The sequence below is a fragment of the Dermacentor albipictus genome, chromosome 4 (genome assembly GCF_038994185.2).
Source record: "Dermacentor albipictus isolate Rhodes 1998 colony chromosome 4, USDA_Dalb.pri_finalv2, whole genome shotgun sequence".
Lineage (NCBI taxonomy): Eukaryota > Metazoa > Arthropoda > Arachnida > Ixodida > Ixodidae > Dermacentor > Dermacentor albipictus.
In genome coordinates, this window is record NC_091824.1 from 84308379 (window position 1) to 84324393 (window position 16015).

Consider the following 16015-nt stretch of genomic DNA (forward strand, 5'->3'; position numbering starts at 1 on the left):
TAAAAAATATTAGATAATTTGGTAATATTAAACTCTACATCTATTGCTTTAATCACAAGTTGGCTTGATCATCACTTATTCGGCCGCGTCAAGACAAGACTGTTTCACTACACGTCACTCAAAATGGAGTCTATGTTGCTGGTAAGTCAAATTCAATGCCGAAAGTAAATCTGATTATTTCCGAGTCGTGAACGCTGTGTAAACATTTTCTTTGGTGAACTAAGTCTATAGCTATCTTTTGAAAAGTAGTCTACTGCAATCGTTAACTCATGGTAGCCTGTGGCAGGCAAAAGTTCGTCTTGCTTTCCCAGCCGGTATCCTGTTTCGTGGCCGCAAAAGCTCTTTCGTGTTTTGTTTCATGTCTATTAGTCACAGAAGATGTGCTTTTGTCTTCCAGGAACCTACACTGTACACGGTGAAAGCAATCGCCATCCTTGACAACGATGGAAACAGAATTTTGGCCAAGGTACGGTGGTCAACTGCGGGACGTGCTTAGTGTTTTTATAATCTGCAGCACTTCGTTTCGTTTTTTTAAAGAAATGATCATGCGTGTGTGCTCTGTTTATTTCAGTACTATGACAATACCTTTCCGTCAGCCAAAGAGCAAAAAGCATTTGAGAAGAACCTCTTCAACAAGACACATCGGGCAAACGGTAAGACAGGAAGGAAACGTGACAGTTTGTTTAGCTCTTGGTTATTACTTTTTACCTTCAAAATTTAATAATTTCGAATGGTGCTTGTTTCAGCTGAAATCATAATGCTAGATGGACTGACGTGCGTCTACCGGAGTAACGTGGACCTGTTCTTCTACGTAATGGGAAGCAGTCATGAGAATGAGGTGTGTTTTACGTTATCGGCTTTCTTTTGATATTTTGCTTGTATTTCGTTAGAAATTTCAGACAAAAGTAGCGCGACGCGTACTACCACCAAAAATAACACAAATTTGCTGTTTATGTATAATTACAGTTAATTTTATTTCTGTATCTGCCAAGTAAATCTGTTTCCGAATTATCATAGAAGTCCTACCTCACCCTGACTTACCTTTTTCGTTCAAGTTTTGCTGTCTACCCCTACCTTTTACGTTTAACCACTGGCTTCTTGGCCTCTTCCCCATGCTGATTAAGTGCTACAAGTGAAGGAACCAGCAAGCAAGCAAACTATTGCGCTAAGAACACATTTTTTTTCTGTTTTATTGCGTCGACAACTTAAGTGTGAAGTAGTACTTATGTATATTGGAGCAGTATAGTGCATAGCTCAGCTTGTTGTTGCACATGTTTTTCGAAGCAATGTGAAGTTGAGAAAAGAAGACATTGCTGTCCTCCAGTAAGGTCATTCTCTGTATTAATGATAGCCTCTGTGCATTTGCCGTCTTCTAATACTGAAGTTTAAAATGGCAGTAATAACATGGGCCGTATTGTGTGTCTGCTGGTTTAGGTTTGATTGTGTGCACCTGACCAGTTTGCTCTGAAAATTTGCATAAAATTTGCCTCTATGAAAGGTGAAGATGTTAGACACTCAAAGCATGTTCGTTTAGTAGGAAGCTTGGGATTGGTAACGATTCCGAGATATCCTTTGCCAAACTTGCTGAAAGAGAAGGCACTGGTGTTCTGCATATCATATTCCTAGAAAGTTTCCTGTACCTTAAAGGCTATGTGGAACTCAAGTGCATTTCATGATCAGCCTAATTTATGTCCATTGCAGGACACGGGCATCTCCCAGTGATATCCATTTATTCTTCTCTTTCACCAGCCACCTACATCCTATTTCACAATTTAATCCTAAGAACTCAAACTAAGGGGATGTGGCTTGAGCATTGGCTGGCTTCAGTTTTGCAATTCTCATATATGTGGTACATTCATTGTCTGTAATGTTGATTAATAGGCATTAAATACTAACTAGCTAACCATGATTAAGCCACACTTACCAATGTCTGCTGTTATTAAAATTTTTTTCCAAAGGAACAAATTCTGTACCTTTCCTGCACTTGCTGCTTTGGGAATTCACGTTTCCATATGTGTACCATTTGTGTGCCGTATAAATAGACGTTGGACTACCTTGTTAATTTTATACCATGTTCTGCTTTGAATTAACCTGTCTCATGCCACCACTATGGCCAGTATAATTTAAGGACTCCTTGCGCTCAATTCTATTCCAATGTTCATGGTCAGCTGATCCTGGTGATGACATGAGCAAGATGCTGCCCCAAACCATTGGCAAAGTGTGAAAAAGAATAGCATTCGAATAGAATTGTTACATTGCCCCAGCCAGTCTTTGTTCCTGTTGCATTGTGTCCTTTGATCTTTATTTGCTTTTGCCACTGTGACATGTCTTTTCTTGTCTTCTCTCCTCTCTTCAACCAGTCTTTCTATTCCTTCCTTCTAATGTGTGGACAGACATTGTGCCCCTTCCATTGGCATTTGCCTGCCTTTTCCTTTCTCTCTTTCCCTCTCTGGCTGTCTACATGTGTGCCTAACAAACAAGCACGGCTGTAACTAGATGGCTTTGAAATCTTCACAATAATCAGTGTTGTTTTTCCCCTCCAACAGCTGATCCTGTGCAGTGCTTTGAACTGCTTGTACGACTCCATCAACCAGATTTTGAGAAAAAACGTGGAAAAGAAAGTTCTTCTCGACAACCTTGACATCATCATGCTTGCTGTTGATGAGATCTGTGATGGCGGGTAAGTTGCAACACTAATTCTAGCTTCATACTGCTACAAATTGAATTCATACTTAAGAACATGTAAAGCAGCACATAAGTAATCGCAAAGAAAGACGAGAAACTAATTGTCTTTCCTGTATTTAATGTTGCAGTCCATACTCATTCAAGCGCGAGAACGGTCCTTTTAAGTGGCAGCCGCTATTTGAAGGAATATGACGCGAACGACGCAACGAGGACGACGCAACGAGCTATGGAAAGAAGAATGATAGGTGTAACGTTAAGGGATAAGAAAAGAGCAGATTGGGTGAGGGAACAAACGCGAGTTAATGACATCTTAGTTGAAATCAAGAAAAAGAAATGGGCATGGGCAGGACATGTAATGAGGAGGGAAGATAACCAATGGTCATTAAGGGTTACGGACTGGATCCCAAGGGAAGGGAAGCGTAGCAGGGGGCGGCAGAAGGTTAGGTGGGCGGATGAGATTAAGAAGTTTGCAGGCACGGCATGGCCACAATTAGTACATGACCGGGGTTGTTGGAGAAGTATGGGAGAAGCCTTTGCCCTGCAGTGGGCGTAACCAGGCTGATGATGATGATGATGATGACGCGAACTCCTGTGTGTCAGTACTGACTTGAGAAGAGACCCCGTGCTGTTTTCAGAGCAATGCTGCGAACATAATACAGTGTAACCTCGATATAACGAAGTCCGTAAAATCTGCACTTTCCTTCGTTGTATCGCCCGCCGTGGTTGCTTAGTGGCTATGGTGTTGGGCTGCTGAGCACGGGGTCATGTGATCGAATCCCGGCCATGGCGGCCACATTTTGATGGGGGAAAAATGCTAAAACACCCATGTACTTAGATTTAAGTGCATGTTAAAGAACCCCAGGTGTTCGAAATTTCTTGAGTCCTCCACTACAGAGTCCCTCATAATCAGAAAGTGGTCTTGGCACGTAAAGCCCCATAATTTCTTCATAGGCAGATCTCTCATAGGCAGACATCACGGCACACTACAGCGTTTCATGTTAAACCAGTGACTACTGTTTCTTTCTACTCTATTAGTCACTACTAGAATTATAAAAATTTGTACGATTCATTATTTCCTTGCATTATGTTTTTGGCCCCACTGTATTCTTGCATATGTAGCGTACGTGGCACAATTTTGCCACTGTAAGTGTTACTGAATTTTGAGTCCATCAAATAAGTACTGGAATATGCTTTCAAGTTTTTGGGAAATGCTTGCTTTATGCCAACGAATGCTTCATATGATGCTGAGGGCCTTTCCGGTTCCTTCTGAAACATTACCTTTACTAATAACTGACGATGAGACGGGTGGCTTGTGGCAGCAATTATGTCTTTCAGGAAGTACAAACTAGCCTACCAAGGCCTTTAAAGTTCAGTAATAACTACATTTATTTGTCGGTTACAAAATAACCCTGCTGTGAGTTAATACTGCTAGTAGCGTAGCCTCTGGCATATAAATTGCAGGTTGTGTAAGCTGTTTTAAAAAATGTGTGCTCGTAATAATGGAACATAATTCGTAACCATTTTATCAGTTCCTGTGCATGCCTTGTTGAACTCTTTGGCATGAGCCACCTAGATTAAATGTATCTGAAAGTTCATGTTTACTTTTGTCATTTAACTATGGTTTTGTGCGTGCTTGTTCTTTAATCTGCGTGCACCAGTCAAGTTTGTTTATTCTTGCAGTTTTCATTAACCATATACACTAAGAGAAAAAAATGTTGTTACTTTTAGCATCATTCTGGAAGCAGACCCCACCTCAATTCTTCAGAAGGTCGCATTGAGAACTGATGACATTCCACTCGGGGAACAAACTGTTGCACAGGTTAGTAGGTACTCATTATTTGCATTAGGAATTGAAAGCAATGTGAAATTCTAATTAAGAAAAGATATGTGCACATGCAGGGGTGGAAATTCTGTGCCAATTAGGCCATTCTGATGCTCCCGCATATTGATGTGTCAAATTGTGCCGAAAGTGGAAAAACGACCGAAATTGCACCATGCTGTGCCAGATTGCCAGCTTTGGCTTTGGCTTTGGCAAGCACCAGCACTGTGCAGTGCGTTGTGTCATTGGTCTCAGAGTGCATGCAAAGATAACTTTCGTATTCTGTTTTCCAGTGGATACGTACAGCCGTACCCAATTAAGGCCCCTGAATAAACCTAAAGGCATCAATATTCTTTCATCTTGCCACCCGAGCCGCGAGCAAGGGCAGGCCAGGAGGACTTGGGCTGATTCGCATATCACTTTTGTTGGAGCCGAGTCACGTTGTTGTGCCGGCGCCCTTCCCACGAAAGCGTAGCGACTTTCTTTTTTTTTTTTTTTTTTTTTTTTTTTTACTCGCACCAATGTCACAACAGTTGCATCGCATTACTGTGCAGCAGCATCGCCCTGATCAAAAATTGCAAACTGAGATGGCAAGCGGACTCAAAAAAAGGAGAGGCCAAGAAACTCTAGCTCATTCAGGCGGCTTACACCCAATTGCGCAATGTAAACTTAACATGTTTAGCTGCTTCTAGTGTGAGTGTAGTAAGTGGCAAAGCAAAATCTTGGTTTGAGTTTGTACTGTCACATCACTTATGTGAAACAAAACAAACACTGCAGTGTGCTTTGATCCTAGCTTCTGCACAAATTATTTTGGAAGAACACCTCCAGTCACTTCACCAGCACTTAATACAAGCTAGTGTGAAAAATGCCTTTGGGCAGCTCTTCAACACTTTAATGCTGCAGAATGCAAGGTTTTGTGAATTGTATTACCAAACTTAAATATAACAATGCGCTAAACTAAAATGCACATGCCCCAGATCCCTCCAAAATCTTTGCTTGCTCTGATCTGCTCCAGAATGAAATTTTATCTGCTCCAAAAATTGCCACCGTTCTCTGCTCATCCTTGCATGCTTTCCCTGGCACCCACAGCAAACGGCGTGTGAGGCGCAGTCTTGTGGCACTTGAATATTCAACAGAACCTCATGCCGACAGAAAAACGCCTTGAGTGTTCGTAAGATTGCTTTTACAATACAATGGCCCGCCTGTGCGTCAGTCTGGGCCGGTCATCAATGGAAGGGCCGCTGCCCCAGACTGCTGCAAAATCACAATTTGTCTGCTCTAATCTGCTCTAGAATGAAATATTCTTTGCTCCAAAAATTACTACAAAATGACTTTGGGCATTCCCACCCTTGCAAATATCACAGTCGCATTGTAATGGTTTGGAGGTGGATCATCAGTAATTTTTGGCCTGGTCAAACAAATGTGAAAATCTTCCTTGGCCTCAGTGATTATAGGTTATAAACCATTTTTATAAACCAAGTTTATAAACCATCTAATTCGCCTAATTGATATATACATATATATATATCAATGGAACAATATATTAGAAAAGTGAATTTATAGGTTATAGGTAAAGTGAATTTAATGTACAGAACAATTAACTGTTGAAACAAACACCTAAGCAGTAATAAGACAAATATACCTGGAAAACAGTTTTGCTTTTATAAGAACAAAGTGCCTGGATATAATCAATTGGGCATGCATTTATACATTAAAATTTAGTGGGCCTTGATGCCATATCTCAGTGATAAGCGATGGCAGATTACCAACTTTGTGTTCTCTTAACATTGGATCATTCTGTACAAGGCAGAAAATTACATGATTGAACACAAGTTTCTTTGAGAGCAAGTAATGGACAAGGCCAATTTGAGGCACAAGCAAGAGTCCTTGGCTATCAATTGTACAGTGGTGATGAACATGTACCGACTCAATATTTTGTCTTGGTTTTCAGGTGTTCCAATCTGCCAAGGAGCAACTGAAGTGGTCACTACTGAAGTAGATTTGTCTCGTTTTCTTTTCACACTGTACATTTATAAACAGAAGCTGCGTGTATAATAAATTTTTTCATGGAAAGAATGTGAAGTCCTTTTAATGGATGCATTAGTGGCTCCATATCTGGGCAGCAGTTGTGGCAATGTGCTACGAAGCCATACAATTGAGCCTTAGCCACGGTTGCAGTGCTTACTCCAGAGGGATGAACGTCAAGACATTCGTACTACGTACTTGGATTAAGGCACAAAAATAACACCAAGAGCCCCTCAGCCCACAGTGCAGCGTTGATGGATGCTGAACTTCAACATTAAAATAGGACACATGCCAAAATCTTTTGTAGACAAGCTGCTCTGCTTAACGCGAGAAAGGCCAAATACCATCGCACATGAAAAGAATCGTGAGCCACTGCAATCTGTGAAGTTGGATGACCAGCGAAGCTGGGGACGTATTCTGAAACGATTCATTTCGACAATACTATCGCCATCCAGCACGTGCCGATTGACTGTTTGAGCAAAATCTGATGACGTAGTGCTCAATCAGGGAATCGGCACGTGCCGATGGCGAAGGCGTGGCCGAGGCGATAGTATCGCGGAAAGCCCCCCATTTAGCACACGACTCATAGGCGACACAGAATTTTGAGTGAAAGTACAGACACATTTATTGTCCTGATCGGTGGTCATTGTGATGATAGGTATGCACACACGTTCTCGTATCACCTCTGTTATTAAATGCGTAAGCATTTCTGTGCCCGCCCAACGAGAAATTTGTCCGTCACATAAGGCAATGAATGGCTCGTACCCCCTTAAGCAATGGCTCACCCCCGTAAGCAAGCAAAAAGAATGATCTGATTATGTAACAGAATCTACTTATCTTGAAAATGGTGCCTATTGATAACTAATCTACTGAAAATGCATATCCAAGTGATGAGACGTACAAGCTTTTGCACAGAATGCAGCAATTCTGCACCAAATTCTGGAGCTGCTGAGGTTTTGCACATGTAGATTTGTTGACAAACAAAAAACAATCCGCGGAACCCTAGCCATAAACAGCTTTGCTATGAAAAAAAAATAGAACTTGTTTACGCTTACTTCTGGTCATAGAAGGTACAGTGCTCAGCGATTCAAATGCTGTACTCAGAGTGCATGGCTGCCAGCACTTTTTGTGCCACCGGCTTGCTCTGGGGACAACAATACGACGCATTGCGGTACATGATAAAAGCGAGAGCCTTTGTGATGCATTTTGTCTGTAGTATTTGGCACCCTCAGTATTGCACAGCGTTCACCGGCAGCACAAAAAGCGCCGGCTGCCGTATGCTGAGAGTATCACGTTTTAATCACTGAGCACTCTACGTTCCTACAAAAAAAAAATGTATTTTTAGTAAATCTTAAGGTGCATAATGATGATTAGTTGCTTAGTATTTTGGTTTCCTTAACTATGTACAACTGAAAACTTGATCCAGCATATAAAGAATGCTAATATGAGCTTTGCATTAACTTTCCTACGCTTAATTCAGTGATTCGAGGTGTCAAATTACATGTCAAAAATGACGCCTCTCGAGCGGTTCACAGCTGAGCCACTATATGCCGCCCCCCTCCCCCCACCCCACTTTCATTAAGTGCATTCAAATCTCACAATGTAGTTGCACATGACAGAAAAATACCTTCATTGCAAGTTACTCTGCATATTCTGGCATGGGTAGCTGAATTTTCCTATACATTTAATTTTTGTAAAGCTCTGCTTAAGTATGTGTTGGTCATTATGAATGACCTTAAGAAACAATGCTTTTATGCGAAAACTACCGTATTTACTCGAAAATAGGTTAAACCTGAATATAGGTCAATTCCTATATATTGAACCTGCCAAGAAATTAAAAGAATTACAATTAGAATATTGGTCGAATGGTATGGTAGTAACTCGGCTATTGAATCTCGCTAGTCGATGCCACAAGCTGCATCCCTGTCGAAACTTCCAGAGAAGTCATTGTCCTTGAGGTCTAGTGCGTTAGATATGCATTTTTTTAAAGAATCGAGGTAATCTCCAGACTGGCTTTACAACGGGCGCGACGGAGGAACGCAGCTTGCTCGGTACTTTCGCTAGCTTCTTTTCACAATATAGGCCGAGATTCCTTGGTCATGAATATAGTGCCAAAGCTCATTTAAGGTAACACATAAAACAAAAAAGAAGTCTACCTATATTTGAATAAACACGGTAGTTTAAAGCTTGAAACGTATCAGTGAAGAGGACCCACTGAAAGCTACAGTGAGCAAGGGGGAACGAATTTATGGGTCACAGTAAAACTTTCTGCACATTCCAAGCATTTAAAGAATGGCAGTAGGCGATTCTTGTCTACTGACTGTCAGCATTCCACATGCCCTGCTTAGCAGATTACAATGTCTAAGGTGGTATGAGGTCGCGAAAATTGATGGATGCTCCCACTTCAGCACCCGATTAGTCCTGCGCGACTTGTCGCCAAATTTGCATGAGCTGAGTACACGTTGTGGCATGAAATTTGTGTCCAATTACAGCTAGAAAAAAATTTTAAACACTTAAGTCAACCGCAGTGACAAAATGTACACTGCTACTTGCCAAACTAAATCATTTGTGGCCATAAAGTCAGAAACAGCCAACTCAGCATCAAAAAGCATCAAGACAGTTGAGTAGTGGTGACATTTTATTTTATTTTTCTGGGAAAATGGCCTACAACAATAATAAAAGGCCCATTGTTATGCACTACAATTCACTTTTAGCACTGCTACTTCCTTGACTGTTTATTGCACACACATGTAAGTAATGAGTGATGAAATCTTCAAGACTGCACATTTAAGACATCTCCCCTGAATTTCAATGTTTTTACGAACGTGCACTCTGCTGGAGCCTGATTGGAAGCACATTTCAGTGGGAACACTCTGCACAGTCATTGTGCCCCAAACCTATCAAAACTTCACAAATCTTTTGTAACTGCACACTACATGTGTAGCTGCTACACATGGGTAGGACTTGCGTTACTGAAGCTTTGTAGCGAGAGCTTGCACTCCACTTTCTCAAACCTCTAAAAATGAAACAAGAACAATTTTTGTACTAGCAGTGTGTTCTCCAAATAACTCAATCCTGCTTATTTCCTGACCGTGGAATCGCCAAAATAATGACCAAAGCAACAGCAACAATTCAGCAAGAAAACTTCACTGTGCAAATAGGTGTTCTAGATACAACACCGCAACATATTATCAGTATTTCATAAGGAGTCTATATTCCACTTTTCGTAAATGTTGTACGGAAGGTGATGCTACAAGACGTGCCCTTATTCTCAAGACGGCATCTGATGCACTAACGTTAAGGGGCACACAGCGTAGGGACCACGTGCATTCACGTTACCATACTGCTATAGCTTCCATTCCAGTGCTACATTTTTGTCAAAGAATAACAGAAATTGTAAACTTGGGGTGCTAAGATTAGCATTCACAACGACAACTTCCTGCTTGGCTTGCAGTTTTCGATGACTCAATGTCTGTCAAGATATCGCGACGCAGTGGAAACAGCATTCACTGAAATCACCGTTTATAGTGCAACGCACTTCATTGCACGCATTCTTAACACAGCAAAAATATATCTTTTAGTTCACTACGGTATGTTTCCTAGCTTAAGATTACAAGTGTGGCCACGAAATTTTAATTTGCCAAATCCAGTTCCACCACTCCAACCAAATAGTAAAGCACATAGGAAGTGATCGGTCTACAACACAAGCTAGTCATAAAGCTAACCATGTTCCAACACATACACGCTAATGTTCTGGGTACAACAAAGAACTAGCGTAAGAAAGTCGGCTGCGGAATGAAACACGGAGCAAAGCTCTGGGGGAGTAAGCTACCACCCTTAAAAGGACACCATGGATAAATATCAAATTAAGCCAGTTTGGTAGATTACATGCATCAATATCAGTAATAACAAATAAGTCATCTTTGCCAAGAATATGTTTTGCATACAAGAAAACGACGAAAAGTTGAAAAATCAATCAGTTGGCCGCAAACGGAGCGCCTATTGACTACGGCTAGGCAACGGCCAACTGTTAAATTACACACACATTATATATTTAGCACAATTCTAAACAGCAGCACAAGGCTTTGAATTGCGGAGCTCTCATATTCTTGCAAACACAGTAATCTGTCTACATCTCTAGCTTGGCTTGGCATTTGTTTCAAGTGTCTATTCGACAGCTTATTGCAAACCATGTCGGGTCTAACACATTAGCTACAGATATTTTGCAAGAGCGTCAGAAGTAAGGGCTACCAAGCGAGGCTGCAGAAGCACAGGGATATTAGTGTACAAAATGGAATGAAAGGTGTACGGTTCATGGTCTCTAGTTTCAATAGCTCAGACTAGGAACAAGCTGGTTAACTGATTAAATAAGCAGGTGCTCAAAAATATTGTGACAGAATCATGGGTGCCATACAACAGTCTCGAAACTTAAAAACCACATGCCATTCTCCGTAACCATATTACCAGCCGGTGACTTTCCAAATAACTAAACATGCTCAATAGTAACTTGAGCTTGGCTCTGTAAGCATAAAAAATTATTTGTTACCAAAACTGTGCACATAAATGCAGTTGTCACGAGGGAGGAAGACAGCCCAGCGACGAGACATACAGTTGTGGCCACAAAAGTTTACAGGACACACATGTTGAAAGAAAAAGCTGAATTTCTGCAAAGCCTGGGGTCGTATTCTTGGCCAATCATTTTCCTAGATACTTTCACTTCCATGAGACTTCAGGTCACTGGTGCCAGACATATCGGCATCTACAAGCGACAGTGTTACTGGCACAATGCAAGGCACTCTAGTCTCAGCACGGTTGGCTGTAATCAGCAAACACATGCGACGCTAGCCACATGAAATCTCGAGACTAAAAGTATCTCCGAAAGTGGATCGCCTGAGAATACCGCCCCTGGCGCGCAGCCTTTAATTCAAAGTTTTGGTTCACATTTGTTATGTAACCTGTGTCCCAACAAACTTGTAGCCAGCTGTACACTCTCAACCAGTCATCTACATGTAGCTTATTGAAGGTTAAGGCCTTCCAGAGAATACCTGGTAGTGTTCAATGTTGAAAATACTTGTTGCACAGTGAAGGCCATGCCAAACAAAGCAACACACAAGTGTTGATGTTCGTACGAAATGCTTTCATATTTTCTTTGTAGCAAGATAGACATCTATGGCTTCACATAACATTGACTGTCAAATACAACGGCTTCAACATAGCACAGAACTAATGCAGACATACTTTTAGAGTAAAAATGTGGAAAGACAAGTTTCCCCCAAAGGTGAAGAGCCACAACAGCTTGTAAATAAAGAAAAACAGTGAATATTGAGATAAAAGGCATACATATGTGATTGCCAAGTACAAAATAGTAAAAAGAGGCATGTGCATAATAAACGATGCAGTACTTACTAAGCAAACACATGTACACACAAGTCACCACAAAGTTCCACAAAAGTCTGTGCACTGATATTTTTAGAGAGAATTTTGACAGATAGACAAGTGCAAATCACAACATCCATGGGAAGACAATGCTAATATGCATAATAAAAAGTCCAAACAGGCTTTTATTTATGCAGTAAACTGATAAGTACAGTGGTGAAATTAACCACATGCTATGCAGTATTTCAATTCGTAAATAAACAGGGCACATAATGCTGTCTGACATGTCGCAGCGCAGGTAACTACTGCCAGCTCCAAGTTATCAAATGTCGTAACAGTAACCTGACCAAATCCGGGATCACTTCTGCATTAGCTTCTTATCACCATCTAGTTAAGAACGAGAATCGTTTTTCAGCAATTTAGTATGCGCAATATTACTTACGCCGTATTTTGCAACGGCTAAAAATGACAATGAATGCAAAACAATTTGAATGGCACACCACCAATACTGAAGGATGCCTGAACTGCACTGATAAGATTTTGCTTTGACATCTTGTCGCCACCACCAGTGTGATCAACGCATGCTGAGTGACCAATGCTGGCTCTAGTGAAATGACATGGGAGTGAAATGTTCATCAATGTGATTCTCGAGATAGGTGGTGGGCAGTGTGATGTCAAACAGGCAACTGCAGACCGGGCAGGGCTGTTGCTTATGAACATCCCTCATGTGGTTCTCTAGGTCCCACACCTCTTCGGTACAAAGGACGCAAATCTCCATTGCAGGCCTTGAGAGAAAACAAAACACAATATGGGGTCTGACTTGTAGTCGGATCAACACAAAGTCGCATCCAGGTTTGACTGTATTGCTAATCCATTCCTGTTGTCATTAGCTTCCATGTGAAACCATGCAATGTTCTTGCTATGATATGATATGATCCCATTTCGTACGATTTCTCGACACCAACGTTAGCAATCGAAAACACAAGAAAATGACCCAACACAGTTGTACTTCTTTAGTACAAGTTGATACATTCCCAAAAATCTTTCGGCAGCAATGTTCAGCAATAAACCAAACGGCAATCGTATGACACGTTTTCCAGCTGCTAGATCCCACGAACACATGAAAGAAGTGTGAGGCACGTGCGATCAAGGACAGCAGCTGCCTGCTGCAGCAGCTTCACCGAAGTACCCGCCTACCTGTATCACATGAAAATGCCGGTGCACACTCAGTTTCCTATTCCAACACCAGCATATCTCCTCGCCGGTCGTCGCACACCGCGTTCACAACTGTCGTCACCAACCATATTGAGATAAGCAGCTTTGCCTATCTGTGTCTCTGCGTGCGTGGCGTAGTGCTAGTGGAAGCATGCTGCACGCTTTTAGAGGCAACAACTCAAACGAGCCACTGTTCCCAGCTACAGGCGACACGATGTGAACATCATGTTTCACTCTGGTGGCACCCTATTCCAGCATCACCCAGCAGATTTCATTTTAGTTGCCCATCAGCGAGTTTGAGCACTACACAATAGTAGAATGATGACATACATCTCGGGCTAGTCGGTCCCCACTTGCACGACGTGCATTAGCGTCTCGCGCCGATCATTGCGGCGCAACAATTCACTCCAAGTGGTCGTGTGAAACTTTCCGGCAAAATGCCCCACTCGGAGAAGCTGCTGACCCAGGTCAAATTTGAGGAGCACTAATGTAGGCTTGCCGAAGCCGCACAAAAAGAAGGCCAACTCATGTCTCCTGCCTCAACATTTCATGCAACACTTTGCATTAAGATGCCAACTATAATTGAGTATGCCAAGTTTTTCTGTGACTAGATTGTATGTTCTCCCGGTTAGTAAGCTTTTTCTCATTTTTTTTCCCAACATGTACGAACGAGGCTCTACTGCATATCTGGAATTGTACAGCTTGATACAAGCGTGGCAAAAAGAAATGGCAAAAGTACATTACACTTGCATGCTATAGGCTTTTGATAAAAAGAAGCGTTAGAAAACAGAAAACGCAAAGTGTAATTATAGCAAAAGCTTAGGTGGAAAAAAGAGCATTTTCATTAAATGTTGCACAAGAAAATTTACCGTGCATGTGAAATGTAACTGAAATCTTAGTTGGATGCTAAAGGTTCCCACAGAACCCGGGTGAGCTAATTACAAAGTTACTGATGTCTCCAAGAATTTACTAAACCCAACGTTTTAAATTTATTGAGCTAAGCAGGCAACAAGCAGACAGGTCCCTGCCTTGTGTGCTTTCCTTTGAATAATTAGAACAATCAGAACTCTTTCTATGCGAAATCAGGTGTGAAGTGCATGCAAACAGCACAAGAGATTTCAAGCTGGCAACTAACAGGTCACAACACTTGCTGGTGCGAACATCTATCTGCACTCATGAGTCACTCACTCCCTGGGGAGGTATTCTGCAACAGTCCACCTAGTGGACTGTCCATTTTGTCTGCTGTTGAAGTGCTGATTAGCTGTGGCACCTCACGTCTGCGGATGCGCAGCCCAGCCCAGCCAATCAGAACTTCAACAGCAGACAAAATGGACAAGTCCACTAGGTGGACTCTTACAGAATACCTCCCCTGGTCGTTATTTGTGGCCCTCTGTCAGTAGTCAGTGAACACACCTCGAGTCCTCAGACAAGCAAGGAACTTTACAAAACCTACATTTTGGGTGGATGATTATTTTCCTTATCATTAAGCCTCCTCCACCTTGTGGATTTCTACAGAAATTATTCCCTTACAAATAAACTTTGTTTAGACATTTTTGTGCCACTGCCCATTTCCATTTTACAGCATCAAGCCGAGAAAAGAGCATGGCTTTGCCACAATGATGCAGTGTCTAGTGGCTGAGCTTGGCACATTTTTGCAAATGTGGTTGTGTGCAGAGGCAATATCATTTTATTTGGAGCTAATGGTTCAAAGCACTATACAATGAGGTGCTGCAGGCCTTTTATTATAGTTGTGCAAAAAATTGTATATAAAATTAAATTGTTAATCATGGTTTCTCAGCATTAAGCACAGCGAAAAGATCAATGCCAATAAGCTTCATCACATTTTCTGAGCGCACAAATTTTCATGCCTATAACACTGCATCACTGAAGTTTTTCAGGCAATCGACTGTATTAATTGTGCAGGCAAGTGAAAAATACTTACTCTGTACTGGTTGTCTGGGTAGACTCACTGTTTGCATCAGGCATCTCAATTGCCACATACGTACTGTCAAGATCTGCAGCTGCTTCCTCTTCTAGCATATAAAGAAAATGGAGATGGCACAAAAGAAAATCAAAAAAGGAAAATTGCTGAACATAGCAGTGCCTTTCCACAGACCATTTCAAATAAACACAAATTCTACAGTTTGCAAACAATTACCTTTCAAAGCTACAATGTAATAGACATGAGGCATCACATGCTGCCTGAGACAGTTCTTGGCTTAGGCAGCTCAGCCTTTGGCAGCTCAGCTGACGCACTAACTCTGATGGTGAATGTTGGGCTAAACTTTAATCTGTGGCTTATCTGGACTCACTAGTAGACATTAAGACTTTAAGCACAAAATGCTGGTACAAGAGATTGCCTGACTGGTTCATTTATCCATTCATTCATTCTATTAAGGAACCAAGTATTCTTTCAAAACTGTATATTCATAGCGTTAGGAAGCTAATGCCAAACTTCTACTCTTTGAAATCTTACGCTCAAACTGCAGTGCTCGTGCATCAGTGTGACATCATATATATTTAGAAGTACTATTCACGTGCACATGGGCCACTTTAGCAGAGGAAGTGATCTTGAATCTTCCTAGTTGTGGGGATGCGCGACTCTCACGCATCCCCTGATACGTTGTTTTCTCGCATAGCTCCCATCTCCTGCAATCTGGCTTCGCTGCATGGCTTTACTGCGGTGGTCGGTATGCTTCCAGGGTAGTATGAGAGATGGCGCGAGTGTTGCTGTGCTAACGCCACCTGACGGCGGGGTTACTTGGGCGCAAAAAGGAGAAGGCACTTCCTCTTTGGCTCGGGGTCGGCAAACGGTGCGGACATTCTGCGCATGCAGCGAGTGATTATGACGATAGTGCTGACCGAAAAAAGAGAAAGTGGCATCTCCTGGAACAT

General features: G+C 41.8%; 2 protein-coding genes across 3 annotated transcripts in view; one reads left to right on the forward strand and one right to left on the reverse strand.

Annotated features, from left to right (window-relative positions):
- Positions 1–56: 56 nt before the first annotated feature.
- Positions 57–6580, forward strand: zetaCOP (COPI coat complex subunit zeta). Of its 2 annotated transcripts, none has more exons than XM_065430856.1 (7): positions 57–141; positions 398–466; positions 572–653; positions 747–838; positions 2547–2680; positions 4414–4504; positions 6456–6580. In XM_065430856.1, the coding sequence occupies exons 1-7, from the start codon at positions 124–126 to the stop codon at positions 6501–6503; spliced, it is 534 nt and encodes a 177-aa protein (XP_065286928.1). In that variant the 5' UTR covers positions 57–123; the 3' UTR covers positions 6504–6580. The 2 variants fall into 2 exon arrangements, with proteins under 2 accessions (XP_065286928.1, XP_065286927.1); XM_065430855.1 differs by lacking the exon at positions 57–141 and adding an exon at positions 255–314.
- Positions 6581–9154: 2574 nt separating this feature from the next.
- The window catches only part of LOC135901171 (fibrinogen- and Ig-binding protein-like), a 33703-nt gene continuing 26842 nt past the window's right edge, over positions 9155–16015 (reverse strand). The window contains exons 13-14 of the mRNA XM_065430846.1: positions 15063–15153; positions 9155–12690 (exon numbers count right to left, since the gene is read on the reverse strand). Of these exons, the coding sequence (XP_065286918.1) occupies positions 12510–12690; positions 15063–15153 (272 nt within the window). The 3' untranslated portion in view covers positions 9155–12509. The remainder of the gene's footprint in view (positions 12691–15062; positions 15154–16015) is intronic.

What these genes read in the sequence shown, in the direction of transcription:
- zetaCOP (XM_065430855.1), top strand. Translation starts at nt 270, where the DNA reads ATGGTAGCCTGTGGCAGGCAAAAGTTCGTCTTGCTTTCCCAGCCG. An exon ending in GAAGCAGTCATGAGAATGAG is followed by an intron (nt 839 to 2,546) that starts GTGTGTTTTACG and finishes CCCCTCCAACAG; the next exon opens with CTGATCCTGTGCAGTGCTTT. An exon ending in GATGAGATCTGTGATGGCGG is followed by an intron (nt 2,681 to 4,413) that starts GTAAGTTGCAAC and finishes TGTTACTTTTAG; the next exon opens with CATCATTCTGGAAGCAGACC.